General features: G+C 40.7%; 1 protein-coding gene and 1 non-coding gene across 2 annotated transcripts in view; one reads left to right on the forward strand and one right to left on the reverse strand.

Annotated features, from left to right (window-relative positions):
* LOC133306142 (uncharacterized) overlaps positions 1–16,196 on the forward strand; it is a 28,287-nt gene extending 12,091 nt beyond the window's left edge. Inside the window, exon 2 of the mRNA XM_061506419.1 lies at positions 15,735–16,196. Coding sequence (XP_061362403.1) covers positions 15,735–16,196 — 462 coding nt within the window. The remainder of the gene's footprint in view (positions 1–15,734) is intronic.
* On the reverse strand, positions 14,919–15,025 carry LOC133306143 (small nucleolar RNA R71). The gene has a single exon (XR_009750853.1). It is a non-coding gene; the product is annotated as a small nucleolar RNA R71 (small nucleolar RNA).
* Positions 16,197–16,564: the final 368 nt, after the last annotated feature.

The following is a 16,564-nucleotide window of genomic DNA, read 5'->3' on the forward strand; positions in this document are numbered from 1 at the left end:
GCAAAGCGCGTGGTGATGTCTCCGTGTGATTCCACAGCTAGTTCCTCGCTATATATTTCATTGCTGCAGGCTAGGAAGGCCTTGAGAGCAGGGGCATTTGGTTATGTCATGTTGGGAGGTTTGGTGAGTGGGACATATGAGGATATCACTGGCATTCCTGTGGTGGGGGATTTCCTCAAGGTGTTTCCTGAGGAGATTCCTGAGTTTCCGCCACAGCGGGAGATAGAGTTCTCCATTGATTTGTTGCCTGGTGTTGGGCCGATTTCTTTAGCCCTATATCGGATGTCGCCACCGGAGTTGGATGAGCTGAAGAAGCATATTGAGGATCTTTCAGCGAAAGAATTCATCTGGCCGAGTGTGTCTCCTTGGGGAGCACCGGTCATCTTTGTGAAGAAGAAAGACGGGACAATGCGATTTTGCACTGACTACAGGAAGTTGAACAAGGTGACGATCAAGAACAAGTATCCTCTTCCTCGGATTGATGATCTGTTGGATCAGCTCAGGGGTGCTTGCGTGTATTCCAAGATTGATCTCCAGTCTACCATCAGATTTAGGTGAAGCCGGAGGATGTCCCGAAGACCGTGTTTCGTTCGAGATACGGTCATTTTGAGTATTTGGTGATTCCTTTTGGACTCACAAATGCGCCGACAATGTTCATTGATTACATAAACTGGATTTTCTAGCCATATTTGGATCAGTTTGTGATCGTCTTTATTGATGACATTCTGATTTACTCCAAGACTAAGGAGGAGCATGCTGAGCATCTGAGGATTGTTCTGCAAGTGCTGAAGGAGAAAAAGCTTTATGCTAAGCCTTCTAAGTGTGAGTTTTGGCTCAAATCAGTCAAGTTTCTGGGGCATGTGATTTCAGCGGATGGAGTTGCATGGATCCCAACAAGATTGAGGCCGTGCTGGATTGGGAGAGGCCCAAGACAGTTACGGAGGTGAGGAGCTTCCTAGGTTTGGCAAGTTATTATCGGAGGTTCATCAAGGGTTTCTCCACGATGGTTCTCCCTTTGACTCGCCTTACCCGAAAGGAGACTCCATTTGTGTGGACTCACGAGTGTGAGGCGTGCTTTCAGGAGTTGAAGGAGAGATTGACTTCTTCACCTGTGTTGATCCTTCCTGATCCTGAGGAGCAGTTTGAGCTTTACTGTGATGCTTCTGGAAAGTGGCTGGGCTGTATGTTGATGCAGTCTGGTAGAGCTGTTGCTTTTGCTTCGAGGCAGTTGAAGCCTCATGAGGAGAACTACCCGACTCATGATTTGGAGTTGGCTGCAATTGTGTTTGCTTTCAAGATTTGGAGGCATTATCTGTTCGGCATGCAGTTTGCGGTGTTCAGTGACCACAAGAGCTTGAAGTATCTGTTTGATCAGAAGGAGCTGAACATGAGGCAGAGGAGATGGATGGAATTTCTGAAGGACTACGACTTTGAGTTGAAGTACCATCCTGGCAAGGCCAATGTGGTAGCTGATGCTTTGAGTCAGAAATCCGTGAGTCTATCCAGTTTGACGATGGGTGACTTCGACCTCATAGAGAATTTTCGAGATCTGAAGGTGACCACCTTGTTTGGGGGTTCACTTCTCGAGATGGAGACTGTGAGAGTCAGGAATGAGCTTATGGAGAAGATCCAAGAGGCGCAAGTACAGAGAGAGTGTCTCGACTACGTGAAGAACCAAGACGGTGTGTCTTGGAATGAGGATGGACTTCTGTTGTTTCAGAAGCGTGTTGTGATTCCTCGAGGTCCTTTGACCGAAGAGGTTATGGCGGAGGCCCATAAGGGACAGTTTACTGTTCACCCTGGTGCTACAAAGATGTACCAAGACTTGAAGAGAAATTTCTGGTGGCCTGGAATAAGAAGGACATAGCTGTGTATGTGTCCAAGTGTTTGATCTGCCAGAAGGTGAAGATTGAACACCAGAAGCCGTCTGGTAAGCTTCAACCTCTTGAGATTCCAGAGTGGAAATGGGAGAGCATTTCCATGGACTTCGTTATGGGTTTGCCGAAGACTCAGGTTGGCTGTGACTCGATATGGGTTATTGTGGACAGATTGACAAAGTCTGCCCATTTTCTTCCAGTGAAGGTGAGCTTCACTACAGAGCAGTTGGCCAAGCTTTACGTTCGCGAGATTGTGACAATTCACGGGGTGCCCGAGAGTATCATTAGTGATAGGGACCCGAAGTTCACATCTCGGTTCTGGGAGGCGCTGCAGGGAGCTTTTGGTACTCAGTTGAGATTGAGTACAACCTATCACCCTCAGACTGATGGACAGACTGAGCGGACTATCCAAACCTTGGAGGACATGTTGCGGGCTTGCACATTGGAGTAGGGCTCGGCATGGGATAGGTACCTTCCATTGGTGGAGTTTTCGTATAACAACAGTTTCCATGCTAGCCTGGGCATGGAACCCTAGAGGCGCTCTACGGTAGGAGGTGTCACACACCTACCTGTTGGTCTGAGGTTGGGGATCGTGAGTTGTTTGGCTTGGACTTTGTCCAAGATACCACCCTACAGATCCAGATGATCAGGGAAAAACTGAAGCAGGCACATAATCGCCAAAAGAGTTACTACGATGTCAAGCATCGTCCATTGGAGTTCAGTGAGGGGGAGCACGTGTTTGTGAGACTTTCATCTGTCACCGGTGTTGGACGGGCACTCGGAGTGAGGAAGCTAAGCCCGCGGTTTATTGGGCCATACCAGATTCTTGGTAGAGCAGGACCTGTTGCCTACCGGCTTGCCTTGCCTCCGAACTTAGCCAACATCCACGACGTATTTCACGTGTCTCAACTTCGCAAGTACGTAGCGGATCCTTCGCACGTGTTGCAACCGGATGATGTGGAGGTTCAGGAGAACCTAAAGACTCCCGTCGGACCACTCAAGATTCTCGATCGTGGCGAGAAGCAGCTGAGGAGCAAGATCATCGATGGTCAAAGTGCAATGGTCAGGAAGAACTCCTGAGGAGTGTACCTGGGAGCGAGAGGAAGAGCTTCTCTGGCAGTATCCCGACTTCCGAGACAGGTATATTCTGATTTTGAGGACAAAATCCTAAAAAGGTGGGGTGAATGTAAGAACCCGCACCGTTAATTAAGGAATTTTAATTAATAAATTATGAGAAAATAGGAAATGATTCCATAATTGACCCTAATAATTATTATGAGGCTTTAATAATTATAGTAAGTGAGTAATAATGCTGAAAATCGCTTTTCGGAAGAAAAGTGCAGATACCGGTTCTGCTAGTCGGTATAAATGCGTACCGAAAGAGTATCTCAGAAAATTATAATAAGTGCATGATAATTACTAGGATAATATGTAGGACTTGTAAAATGAGTTTGAAGTCCAAATAATGAGAACTGGTGCTAGAAACCGGTACTGGCTTTGAAAAGCGCGTACCGAAAAGGTACTCCGAAAATTGTAAGAAAAATATGATAATTCTTGGAAAAATGTGTAGTTTCAGATTCCAAAGTTTGGGATTAAAATGCTAAGCGTAGCAATTAAAGTTAATACTGTGTGTTAAGTGACTTAACCGCCTATATAAGCCTTAGTGGGCACTAAACCTTAGGTGCCACTATTTTCTCTACGTGAGTGTTGCTGAGCTTGAGGTCAGCCACCCCTTTGTCACCCTTTCTTCTCCATTTGTGAGCCAAGTTGCCACCTTTGCTCCATTTCTTCTTCTCTTTGGTTGAGTAAACACTTGGGTGAGTGTCTTGGGAGGTTGAGGTCCCATCGTCTGAGTTGTGGGAGCTGGTTTGAGTCAAGGTTTGGGGCTGAGTCCTTGTGTTGGTGTGGTTGGAGCTTTGTGTTGGTTGTGGGAGCTTTAAGGAGTGAAATTTTGTGTGAAAGGATCACTCTTGATCACCATTTTCGTGTGCCTTGAAGGTCAGACCTGTAGAGGCAGATTTGAGAGCTCCAAGAGCCTTTCTTCCACTGTTTTGAGCTTTGGTGAGTTGTACCAACCTTGGTCATGTGTTTTGTTGAATAAAAGAGGTGTCTTGGTATGTTTAATGAGTTAAACAGGTAACCAACTGTCTAATGAACATAAATGGACATCTATGGAGGGAGATTTTATCTCCCAAAGTTGGCCTAAAAACTGATCATTTCTTAGAAATTTTGACGACATCTCCTTTATTTTATTAACTAATCCCACTTTCTCAAAGTGTGTTCTAATCCTTCAATTTGTACCTAATTGACAAGGGTGGCACACAAGGTTCAACATACCTTGGTGCTCTTATAACCCACAACACATTTGCCTCATTTCTTATTTAATCCACAATCCATTACTTAGTCATTTGACAACTTAGTTCTCATTTCAATCACATGATTCAATTAGATGCATTTATCAATTTGAATAACATTACAATCCTAAAATAGGCCTACTGCCATATCATATACATTAATAATTAATTTACACAAGATCCATAATTCTTCAATTACATTTATCCAATACCAAATATAATTACTAAATCAATATGCTCCAAATAATAGGAATTACATACCACTAGACTTAGCCAAAATACAACATGAACAACAACCATGCATGGTATACATCATCACTCATGCAATACAACATGTTCATGCTCTAAGTCTAACATATCCAATAAAATCCCAAAATGCAAAAAGACAAACTATCATCATGCATTCCAAAATGCTCTCCTCATCATCAACTAGTGGGCCTCTTGCCCAAAACACCTGCACTGCTACATCCACATGAAACATAGCCCCATAACACAGGGTGAGATATATAAATATATCTCAGTAACTCAAAGGCTCTAGAGGATCACTCAACCCAATGGCTCACTCAGATGTAAAATGACAATAATATAACTATAAACATAACATACAAATCACACGGCCCAATGGCCTACGACATACGACATACGACATATCAATCGGTTCCTCATCCAAGAATATATCCTCGGGATATAATTCGAAGGCACCCATAACTATAACTCCCGAGACATTCCTAGAGTGCTCCTTAACGGATCACAACTCTATGGCCCTAGGCTAACTGAAACTCCCTACGGAGGCCTCTCTAGTGGAAGTCCCCTACGACATATGGCAACTATCTACTGGCTAGAGATACAGTATAAACTCAAATATACCATTCAACATACACATGCATGATCATGTCATAATTCACACTATTGCATCAAACAACTTTCAACCACTACCCCAATGGGCATGGTGGAGCACACATGAGGATTAACCCCAGTACCAAGAGATTACCTCTTTGAAGCTCCCGAACTAGGTAGCTTCAATCACAAGCTATTTCAAGCTTCAACTTGTACACGAAATGCCTACATCAAAAGGTCATTTCCAACATCATTTAGTACCACAATGACAACCTATTTGGTTATCCAAACAACCATACCAACAAGTGGTTCAATACTTACCATAATCCTTTTGGTCAGGGATCAAAGACAATCCTCAAGCTCCAAGCTTTAATCTTCAAGGATTTCATCCGAGGGAGGCAACCTACAATGATCATACACACATGATCATCAATCAACTTGTTAAACAAGTCATAATTCAAAGCAATACACTCTCCCCTCTATATGGTTCACAATTCGGCCTTTAAGGCCAAAACACCATATCCATGTAGTTAATTTTATTCAATCACTCCAATGGTTTCCTTAACCTTACATAATACCATATCAACCCTACAATTTGAACAATTCATAAGTTAGCATAATTTCTGCCACAATTACCTTATAAGGCCGTATATGTATCATCAATGGGGCTAGGGATTTTTCTTGCCTTTTCAAGGTTCAAGGTACTAAATTAGGTCCACACTAATTGATTCAAGCACCTACTAACTCAATTCATCAAATCAAACATCCAATTTTATAATTTCCTTAAAATCTACCTATATGGCCGAATATACACTCTAGGGGTACCAAGTGATTTTTCTCTCAATCCATATACATTACACACTCATATAATCCATTTATACATGATTCAAGCATCAACAAATCCAATTACACAATTTTGCACACTCTTGCTCATTTTTCTCTAAGTGGCCGAATTCATGTCATCACAAGCCAAGGGATTACCAATTGATTTTTCAATCATCTAATGCACCATCCATCATGAAATTAACTATCATTTCTAATCCCCAACTCAATTTCACAATTTTTCATCAACTCATCTTCTCCAAATTCATGTTCATCCATCCAAAATTTCACAAACTTACGAACTTTTTCCACAATAAATTTTATGAGCTCAATCACTATAATTCATCATTGTAAGCAACATTTATCTAATACACAAAGTCATTTTGAGGTCTCCAACTACCCAAACTCATCGCACATAGGCTTAGGTTTTCAATTTTATGATCTCAAAGAAAATCCACCAATAGATATGGAAACTTACCACAATTCAATGTCCAAGACTCCTACGAATGTTCCCCAAGCCACAACTCAAGCAATAAGCTCCATTGACACCATCTCTTCAAATTTTCGCAAGGTTCAAGGGACGATTTCTCAAAATCTAGGGACTTTTAAGAGGAATGGATGTGTGGGTTAGACTCATTGGGTTTTTTACTTTAAATTTCATTTAAAGTGCGAGTGGTTTTGGTGGAGGAGTGATGGAGCAACTTCCAAGCCCTAATCCAAGAGGAGGTTTCGATTTTTGGAGAGAGAAGAGGGGAAGATGAAGATGATGAATAGTTTAAGACCATGTTTCTTAAGTTGTTTAAGTAGGGTGGGTCCCACATGCCACCTCACACAATTCAAATCATTTCAAATCATTCACTTAACCGACTAATCTCCACTTAATTCATGAACTATCCATTAAATCAAAAATTTAACATTCACCAAATTCCTTTAATTACCCTTGAACAGATAAATCCGGAGTTTCCCGTTAATTCGGTGAAATAACTGTTTTAGCCTGATTTGTGCACCGTTGGTACGTTTCTCCAAAAACCCTTCAAATTTCATCAATAATCATATTTCTTGGTCCTAAATACCTTTTCCAACATATTTTCAATCCTACAATACTAATTTCACTTGACACATTTTTCGGTGCAACTGTATTGCAATATTTCATTCGTTGAAAACATTTTTCGGTGCCTGAAAATTGGTTCTTGAACCTGGCTGCTAAATCATCCCAAGTGGATATACATCTGGTCGGCAAATTTATGTACTAATCGAGGGCCCTCCCACCTAGGAGAATGGGAAAAGTTCTACACAAGAGGAAATCAGTTTCCTCGTGCAACGTCATTGGTGCTTTAAACTTTTCAATCCACTCACAAGGGTTAGAATCACCAACATATTTTGGTTGGTCCTTTGAAACCAAGTGGAATGAGCGTCAACCTTAATTTGTCGATCAAGGGTCTTTTACGTCTAGAAGGATTGGTAGGAGTTCCTTGGTGTCTTTCCACTTAGTGTTGCTGGTTTGGTTGTTGGCACATAACATTGTTTATGGAATGAGAGAGTGCGTGTAACAACCCGCACCGTTAAATTAAGAATTTAAATAATTAATTATGAGTTTAGGAAATAAATTCATAATTGACATGGAATAATTATGAGAAGACTTAATAATTATTATAAGGGCTTAATAACGCTGAAAGTCGCTTTTCTGACGAAAAGTGCAGATACCGGTTTTGCTTCACGGTATAAGTGCGTACCGATGAAGTATCCCAAAAAATTATAATAAGTGCATGAATATTCATAGAATAATATTTAGGACTGGTATATCAAATTTGGAGTCCAAATAATAAGAACTAATGTCAGAACTTATACCGACTCCGTGTATACGCGTACCAAAAAAGTGTTGCGAAAAATTATAATAAAAATATAAAAAATCCTAGAAAAATGGCTAGGTTCAGAATATGAAATTTGAGATTAAAACGATTAGCGGAGCTATTAAAGCTAATACTGACGGATTAAACGTAAGTAGTCTATAAATACCAAGTGGCACAGATTTTTAGGTCAGATTTCATATTCCTACGTGAAGTTTTCCTGAAGCTTGTGCCTCCACCTTGCCACCTTCATCTTTCTCCATGGAAAACCATCAAGTGACCACCTTTCTCATTGGTTCTTCCCCTTCAATCTTGTAAACACTTAGTATTAGGCCTTGTAGGAGTGAGAGGCTTTTTGTTGCTGAGTGTTTAGATGCTGTGAGTGGTGGTTAGGGGCTGTATTCTTGGGTTCTTGTTGAGGAAGCCTTTTTCTTGTCATTTGAGGCTTCAAGAAGCTACCTTTTGGTATAAAGGACCAACCTTGTTTCGCAAATTCGTGGCCTTGTGAAGTCAGTGTGGTGGAGTTGTGTGGGGAGCACCAAATCACTTCCATTTTTTGAGTTCTTGAGACTCCACTGGTACCTTGATCATTCCTTTGAAAATACATGATTTTAGCTTGTTTAAGTCACTAAAAGAAGGAACTTTGATTAATCAAGTTAAGAGTTGTTAATCTATGCATGTTAAGTGTTTTCGAACATCTGTTTTGGTAAAAAATCGGACCTTGGACCTTGGGGAAGCTTGTGTATTGCGGATTATGCAGAAAAATTCTGTAGAATTTTGTTTTGTCCGCATGGTAATCTATTACCTTTCGTGTGGTAATCAGTTACCTTGTGCAATAATTGATTACTTTGTTTTGGTAATCGGTTACCATGTGGAGTAATCAATTACCCATTGTTTAGTAATCGATTAGCCCCTGTCAGAATGACCAGAAACTAGTTTTAATGCGTGGGAAGATTCCCATTTGGGCATGATGCCCTAGGAAGTCAGTATTACTGTTGGGAAACATTAATACCTTTAATTATGGGGCTTAATGCTTGAAAATTATGAACTAGAAAGGATGTAAACGAAAAAGGAAATGTTATCGTAATGTAATGAACTTCTAGAGGTTGAATGTTGATAATGTTTCTGTTATAAACAGACTGTGAGTGGGTTGTTTGGTGACGTGGGCTGGTGTGGATTCATTTTTGGATTGATAGCTTGAGAGGTAAGCTTCGTGTCCTCAGTTTTTCCCATTGTTGGTTCCACCATACCTCATGGAGGGATGGTTTAATATGCATGATGTGTTTTTATGAAATTATGTGATGATTACTGAAATGCTATTGAGTTGTTTATGAGTGCTTTGCCATATGATATGTATGTGGTGTACCACCTAGACGGTAATCCTGAGTATGTGGAGACATACAAGATGGAAACCCGTGGGTGAGGTGCAAGCGATGTTCCTTGTACTGTAGGTTGTAGACATATGTAATCCCTACATTTTTATTCTCTGGCCAGTAGGATTCTTACACACATGACATGGATATATGCTGCATTGCACAGATTTTGGAAATGATATTATTATACTGTTTTGGAACTTATATTGCACATGTAAGTGAGCTTGAGGTAAAGAGATCCTTAAGGACCCCTTGTCTTACTGAGATTTCTTTTAGAGATCTCACCCCGTGTTGGAACACATTTTCAGGTACAGGTACCTCGGGGGTTGAGACCTCTAGCGATAGGAGGCCGGAGCTGAGTTGATATATGCATGTCTACCTGTTATCGCTTTTGGATTTATACAAACCTTGATATTATGATATGATTAATCATTTGAGACATTGTTTGGCTTTGTTGCCTGATTTGGTGAGCATGTGGATTGTCCATGCCACATTGATTTCTGTTATGCTTTTAGACTTGAGTTATATAATGTATCAGGATTTTGTCTGGTCTACGTGTTGTAGTGTCATGACTAGATACACAGTTATTTATACCACGAGGTTATTCAGTTAGTTATTTATCACAATTTACATACAGGAAATGTTTTGAAAAGAATAAGTAATCCACCTGGTTAATGATTAATGATGGCATAATTGAAAAGAAAAAGTTAGCTTCCGCATTTAATTAGCTGCGCTATTACTGTAACACCCCGTGTAAACCCGATTTGTTAACATGCCATTGTATTAAGCCACACTTAATTAAAAATTCGGAATATCTTTTTCTTTTCAATTATGACTTCATTATCATTACCAAGTTGAATTACTTAATTCATTTCCAAAACATTGCATGTATGTAAATTGCAAATAGACATCTAACTGGAATACCTCAATATAAGTTAACAGTGAGTATCTAAAAATCACGAGACTACAACACGTAGCACGGACAATATCCTGATACATTATTACAACTCGCATCTAAACTAAGACAAAGTCAAACAATGTGGCATGGACAATCCCCATGCTCACCAAATAAGGCAACAAAGCTTAACACAGTCTCAACAGCAGCAACAATAATCATAACAAGCTAATAACATAAAGCAACAGGCATAACCCATCATTTAGACATATCATCATATAAACAGCAATATCAGCTAAGCTCCGGCCTCCTGCCGCTAGAGGTCTCAACCCCCGCATTACCTGAACCTGAAATAAGTGCCCCAAACGTGGGGTGAGATCTCTAAACAGAAATCTCAGTAAGACAAGGGGTCCTCAAGGATCTTCCTCCCCAAGCTCACTTACATGTGCAATATAAGTTCTAAAAGCAATAATTCAATATCAGTTCCAAAACCAGTGCAATGCAGCAGATAATCATATCATGTGTGTTATAACTATTCTACTGATCAGAGAAGTGCAGGAATACGTCTATTACCCACACAGTACACACCCATGCTGTACCCGTCCCCAAACCACCCCATGGCTTCCTGGCTAGGTGAAACACCACATACATATTATAAGCATTTTGCACTTAATAGCTCCATAGCATTTAAATAAGACAGTACATGAAAACACATCATGCATATAAACCATCCCCCCATTGGACATGGTGGAACAAACAATGGCTAAACCGAGGACACGAAAGCTTACCTTGCAAGCTAGCTATCCAACCCAAGAGTCCACACAAACACAAAGCCCAAACACAGCAGAATCACAATCTATTTTGGACCAACAGTCATATCAATAATCATACTCAACAAGCATATGACAAAAAGACAACGCCTTTCCTTTACGTTTCGTGTCTTTAGGCTCCTCACAAAGCCATAAGCCCTTAATCAGTTAGATTCTGACTTAAGTTAATTAATACAGAAGTCCTCATTGACTAAACATGGGTCCACAAACCCAAAATAGCATTCTGTATGAACAGTGCCACTACTGTTCTTCGAAAACCCAGAATATCCAGATATATGTCGGGGGCATATCAAGATATCCATATCCGGATATGCATATCCGGGTATCACAGATCCCATATCCGGATACCAATATCCGGATATCAATATCCGGATATTTCGCGACAGAATACATTTTCTGCATTTCGCGAGATATCACTTCCAAGATTGGGTTTTTAACCCATTACTACGTCCAAGCATGCATTTTTACTCTCTTTTAAGTTCATATACAGGTTGGTTACTTGTTTAACTCATTAAACATGCCAAGACTCCATTTTTAAACAAAGACCTTATGATCAAAGGTTGCACAACTTACCCAAGGCTCAAAACAGAGCAAAGTATGCTCTTGGAGCTCACCAACAGCTCCTCAAGTCTGACTTCACAAGGCAAACAAAAATGGCATACCAAAGGTTGGTTCTTACACTCAAAGGTGGCTTCTTGAAGCTCAAAATGGCAAGAACAAAGCTCCACTCTCCCAAACTCAGAATAACAGCCCTAAAACCTCTCAACAAAGAAACCAAACTCAGAAATGGGACACCTTTAACTCACTCAAGACTTAAGCACACACAAGTATGAAGGTTTTGTGAAGGATTCAAGAGGAAAGGTGACTTCTTGAAGTTTCAATGAAGAGGGAGAAAGGAGGCAAGATGGCTGACCACAAGCACCAGAATTTCTCACGTAGGAAGCTCAACAAAAGACCTAGGATCACGTGCCACCTCTATATATATGTGTGCTTATTTTAATCACACAGTATTAACAATAATAGCTACGCTTAGTATTTTAATCCCAAACTCAGGATTCTGAACCTACTCATTTTTCTAAGATTTATCATATTTTTACTTTATTTTTCGCAGCACCTTTCCGGTACGCGCTTTTCCATAGCCAGTATCAGTTCTGGCACCAGTTCTCATTATTTTAACTTGAAACTTGAAATCACAGTCCTATATATTATTCTAGGAATATTCATGCACTTATTATAATTTTCTGGGATAGTTCATCGGTACACATTTAAACTGAGTAGCAGAACCGGTATCTGCACTTTTCGTCCGAAAAGCGACTTTCAGCATTATTAATCACTTACCATAATTATTAGGGTCAATTATGGAATTATTTCCTAATCTTACACAATTAATTAATTAATTTTCTTAATTAACGGTGCGGGTTCTTACATTCACCCCACCTTTTTAGGATTTTGTCCTCAAAATCAGAAACATACCTATCTCGGAAGTCGGGATACTGCCGGAGAAGCTCGTCCTCTCTCTCCCAAGTACACTCCTCAGGAGTTCTTCTAGACCATTGCACTTTGACCATCGGAATGATCGTGCTCCTCAACTTCTTCTCGCCCACGCAACATCCGGCCTATAGGCCTCGACATATAGCCTACGGGTTCCAATCTAAGGAAGTGTTTGATGGGACGTAAATTCGTTCCCATCTAAGCCTATTTTGATGGCAAAATACCATATGTTCCCTCATCTGATGAGCAACTTTAGCATGAAAATCACTTGTTTTACACATTTGTGACAAAAACACAGTGGGGGGAACAGATGGTAACGTATTCCTTTTAAATATATTAAAAGGGGAACGAATTGAGACACATTTAATGCACCTGCTTCATTCATTTAATGCTTTTGTACACTTTGCAGGTAACGTAGAGTTAAAGACTTCTAAAAAACAAGGCGGTGCACCAACTGAGCAGCCGGAAACGTGAAGAGCAGAGAATCAAGAGTTCTCATTGGCTGAAAACAAAAGCAAAGCACGGGAAGGTCTGCAAACAACGGCTAATCATCACCAAACCCTGTTCCATCCAGCAATTCACGCAAGCTTCACACTCTGCTGCCACAGTCCTGTCCCCTCATTCAAGCAACTAGCTCCAAAGGAATTACAGTCTTGCCACTCCTCTTCCAGCTATAAATAGGACCACCCTCACACAAAAACATCATCGAATCCTGGAGGGTTTGCAGTCCGAAAGAAAGAGATCACTTAGTAGTAGTTAGTAACTTAGTTTAATTTTAAGTTGTAACTGTGGTTAAGTGACAACCCCTCTTCTCTTCTCTGTAAACAACCATCAAGACTCCTCACGAGCAAATACCCATCTTTCTCCATTTTCTGTTTCTTTTTGTAAATTGTCTTTTAAATTAATATAAGTGTTTATCTCTTCGTTCCAATCGTTATCTCTTGACTGAATCTCGGGTCTATGTGATCTCAGTTGAGAATAATTATGTTTAAACTATCAGCCGTGAGCTGAACTATCTGTGGAACGGGTAAACTGTGAAACTCTTAAAGAACTGTTTTCAAAACTCTTGACCGAAGCTTTTTGTATTTCTTTGGCTAAGTAAGCTATATTCATTGTGTGCCAATGGAAATTGGGTACATACTGAGAAAGGAACTTCCATAAGGAAGGGATTTCAGACAGCTTAGCCATTGGGGGAAGGTAGATGTCATGGCAAAAACGCTACTGGTCACCTTAGGAATAAGGGGCCACATTTTAAGGTTCTGAACTAAGTACCTGTTGGAGTCAATGGAGCCATAAGAATATGGAAACTTGTGAGCCATCTAGACCATGAGCTGAGGAATCAGAGTTGGCAGGCAAAGAAACTGGGACAAAGCCAAAAGGTGCTAAGTCTTGAGCAGAGAAAACAGCCCCTTTAAGAGTGAAGCAGTGAATCCGTTCCTTCTGTTAAACTGTTTTAACCACCACCCTGTTGTCTCTTGATTATAGTTATTTCTGTTTTAGTAGTTTTCATTTTATTTTATTTAGTAATTATAAAAACTCCAATGATTATTACCTCACCTTCTTCTAAACAGGAAGGATCACATACATAACGCAGCGAGCAACTGTTTGCCATCAGATTGAACTTACTGTTCCTGAGGAACGTTGTCAAGACAGTAGGGAACGTTTGACGAGACAGTTCATTTACAAACTTTTCTTCTCATTTTCATTCTTTATAAATAATGATAAAACAATAATTAGCACTCTATCCTTGTGGGAACGATAATTTGGGCATTAATACTCCCTTTATTACTTGATGCGTGCACTTGCGCACTTGGGTTGGAACTAAGGGACGCCTCTGTGTTCATCAAGAACAGAGGAACATCCCCTATCAGAACTTATATTTTTCCACCATCAGCAAACCACCCAACAAGTTTTTGGCGCCGTTGCCGGGGAGAGAAACACTAACTGTTGTTCTTATCATTGTTTTCTAACACATATACTGTATATCTGACTTTACTTTTATATTTTATTCTCTTTATCACTGAATCTGCTGTGCATATATATACCCTGTGCTATTGGTTTATGAGTGAAGAGTTTGAAACAGACTCTGACCACTCCATTGAAGTACCTGAGTTTCTCTTTGATCCTGAGCCAGAACGTACACTCCATAGGAGAAGAAGGAAGCTCAGGGAAGAATTTCCTGAAAACATGGCTGATCACAATAATAACAATGAAGAAGTTCCCCCTGAACAGAACTTCAGAACTTTGGCTGCTCCTTTCAGGAACCGATCAGATAGGGGAGTAATTCTTCCCCCTGTAGCACCAAATTTTGAACTAAAACCTATCATGTTCCACATGATTAGGGAAGCAGGGGTCTTCAATGGACTCCCTGCAGAAGATCCTTACACACACCTCACAACATTCCAAGATATTTGTGATAATTTTAAAGCTAAGGGTGTAATAGAGGAGAGCATGAGAATGAGGTTGTTCCCTCACTCTTTGGGCTTAAAAGCTAAAACATGGATGAAAACTCTCACCCCTGGATCAATCCACACATGGGAAGAACTCTCTAACAAGTTCATAGAGAGGTTTCTCCCAATGTCTCGACAAATTGATGTTAGAGCTGAAATCTCTAACTTCAGAATGTTTTATGGAGAAAATCTCTATGAAGCATGGGAGAGATACAAGGACATCATAAGAAAATGTCCAAACCACGGGGTAGAGAGTTGGGGAGTATTACAATCTTTCTATAAGGGACTTGACCATACTTCTCAATCTCACCTAGATTTTGCTGCAGGAGGATATTTCTTTACAGGAACACTTGACTCAAGGTACGAAATCATAGAAGGGACTGCTGAAAGATGTCTCCAATGGCCAATAGACAGAGTGAGCCCAGTGAGGAAGCCAAGCATGCTAGAACTGGATAAACAAACAGCCATGGAAGCCCAGCTGGCATGACTCATGAATGAAGTGAAGAACCTGAGAGATGACCAAGCAGCACCAAGGATGGAAGTCTTACAACTCACAGCAATTGAAACAGAACCATGCTCAGCCTGTGGTGACCTTCATGACTCAACAGACTGCCCATCCACTGCATTAGTGTGTTATGCGGAAAATTTTGGCAATAGGAACTTCACTAGAGACAATCAACAAGCAGGACGAAATACACATTCAAGCCCTGGAGAAACTATCATTAAGGATCAGAACCACAACACCCAATGGAGGCCACCCATTAACCATAGACCATTCAACAACAATCAGCAGCAGTATCAACAAGGTAGCAGCAGTGGAATGTTTGAACAAAGAAGAAACAACTACGTTCCGTTCCACAGAGATGACCAACGCATCAACACCCTGGAAAATTATGTCAAGGAATATGTCACTAGGAATGATGCAGTGGTCAGGAACATTGAGTCCCATTTGGGGCAGATTGCTGCCAACCTTCAAACTAGAACACAAGGATCACTAGCAGGGAATACTGACGTCCCTTCAACAACCTCGCCAAAAGTAGCATCTATCTCCCCTTCAGAGCAAATCAAAGTTGTCACCTTAAGAAGTGGGAAAGCCACAGCACAGCCCACAGTTCAACCAAAGGAAAAGGAACAGACTGGAGCATCTGAAGCAGCCCTAAAAGCACAGCAACAATCACCAGTCACAGATGAACAGAACCCAGAACCTGAAAAGGAAGCCAACAGCCAACCAATCAGTCCAACTCAAAGCAGGCAAATATTAACAAAAATTATGTTCCCTCAAAGAACAAAAAAGCAACAGGAGGATAAGCACTTTGGAAAGTTCCTGGACATTTTAAAACAACTTCACATCAACATTCCTCTGGTGGACGCACTAGAACAGATGCCCAGGTACATAAAATTCATGAAAGATGTCCTCTAAAAAAAAGAGGAATAACAGAATATGAGACTGTAAAAATGACACAAGAGAGTTGCCAGTACTTAGGCAGACTCCCACCTAAGCTTCAAGACCCAGGAAGCTTCACCATTCCTTGCATTATAGGAGACACGTACCAAGGGAAAGCCTTGTGTGATTTAGGGGCCAGCATCAATCTCATGCCCCTATCTGTCTTCAAACAATTATCCACCGGACCAGCTAAACCCACCACGGTGACTTTGCAAATGGCAGACAGATCCATCGTCAAGCCAGAAGGGAAGATTGAAGATCTGCTAGTCAAAGTAGACAAATTTATCTTACCCGCTGAGTTCATCATTCTGGATTATGAAGCTGACGTTCCCATCATTCTGGGT

The sequence above is a fragment of the Gastrolobium bilobum genome, unplaced genomic scaffold, assembly GCF_033153095.1.
Source record: "Gastrolobium bilobum isolate Gb01-03AN ecotype WA unplaced genomic scaffold, APGP_CSIRO_Gbil_v1 utg218231, whole genome shotgun sequence".
Lineage (NCBI taxonomy): Eukaryota > Viridiplantae > Streptophyta > Magnoliopsida > Fabales > Fabaceae > Gastrolobium > Gastrolobium bilobum.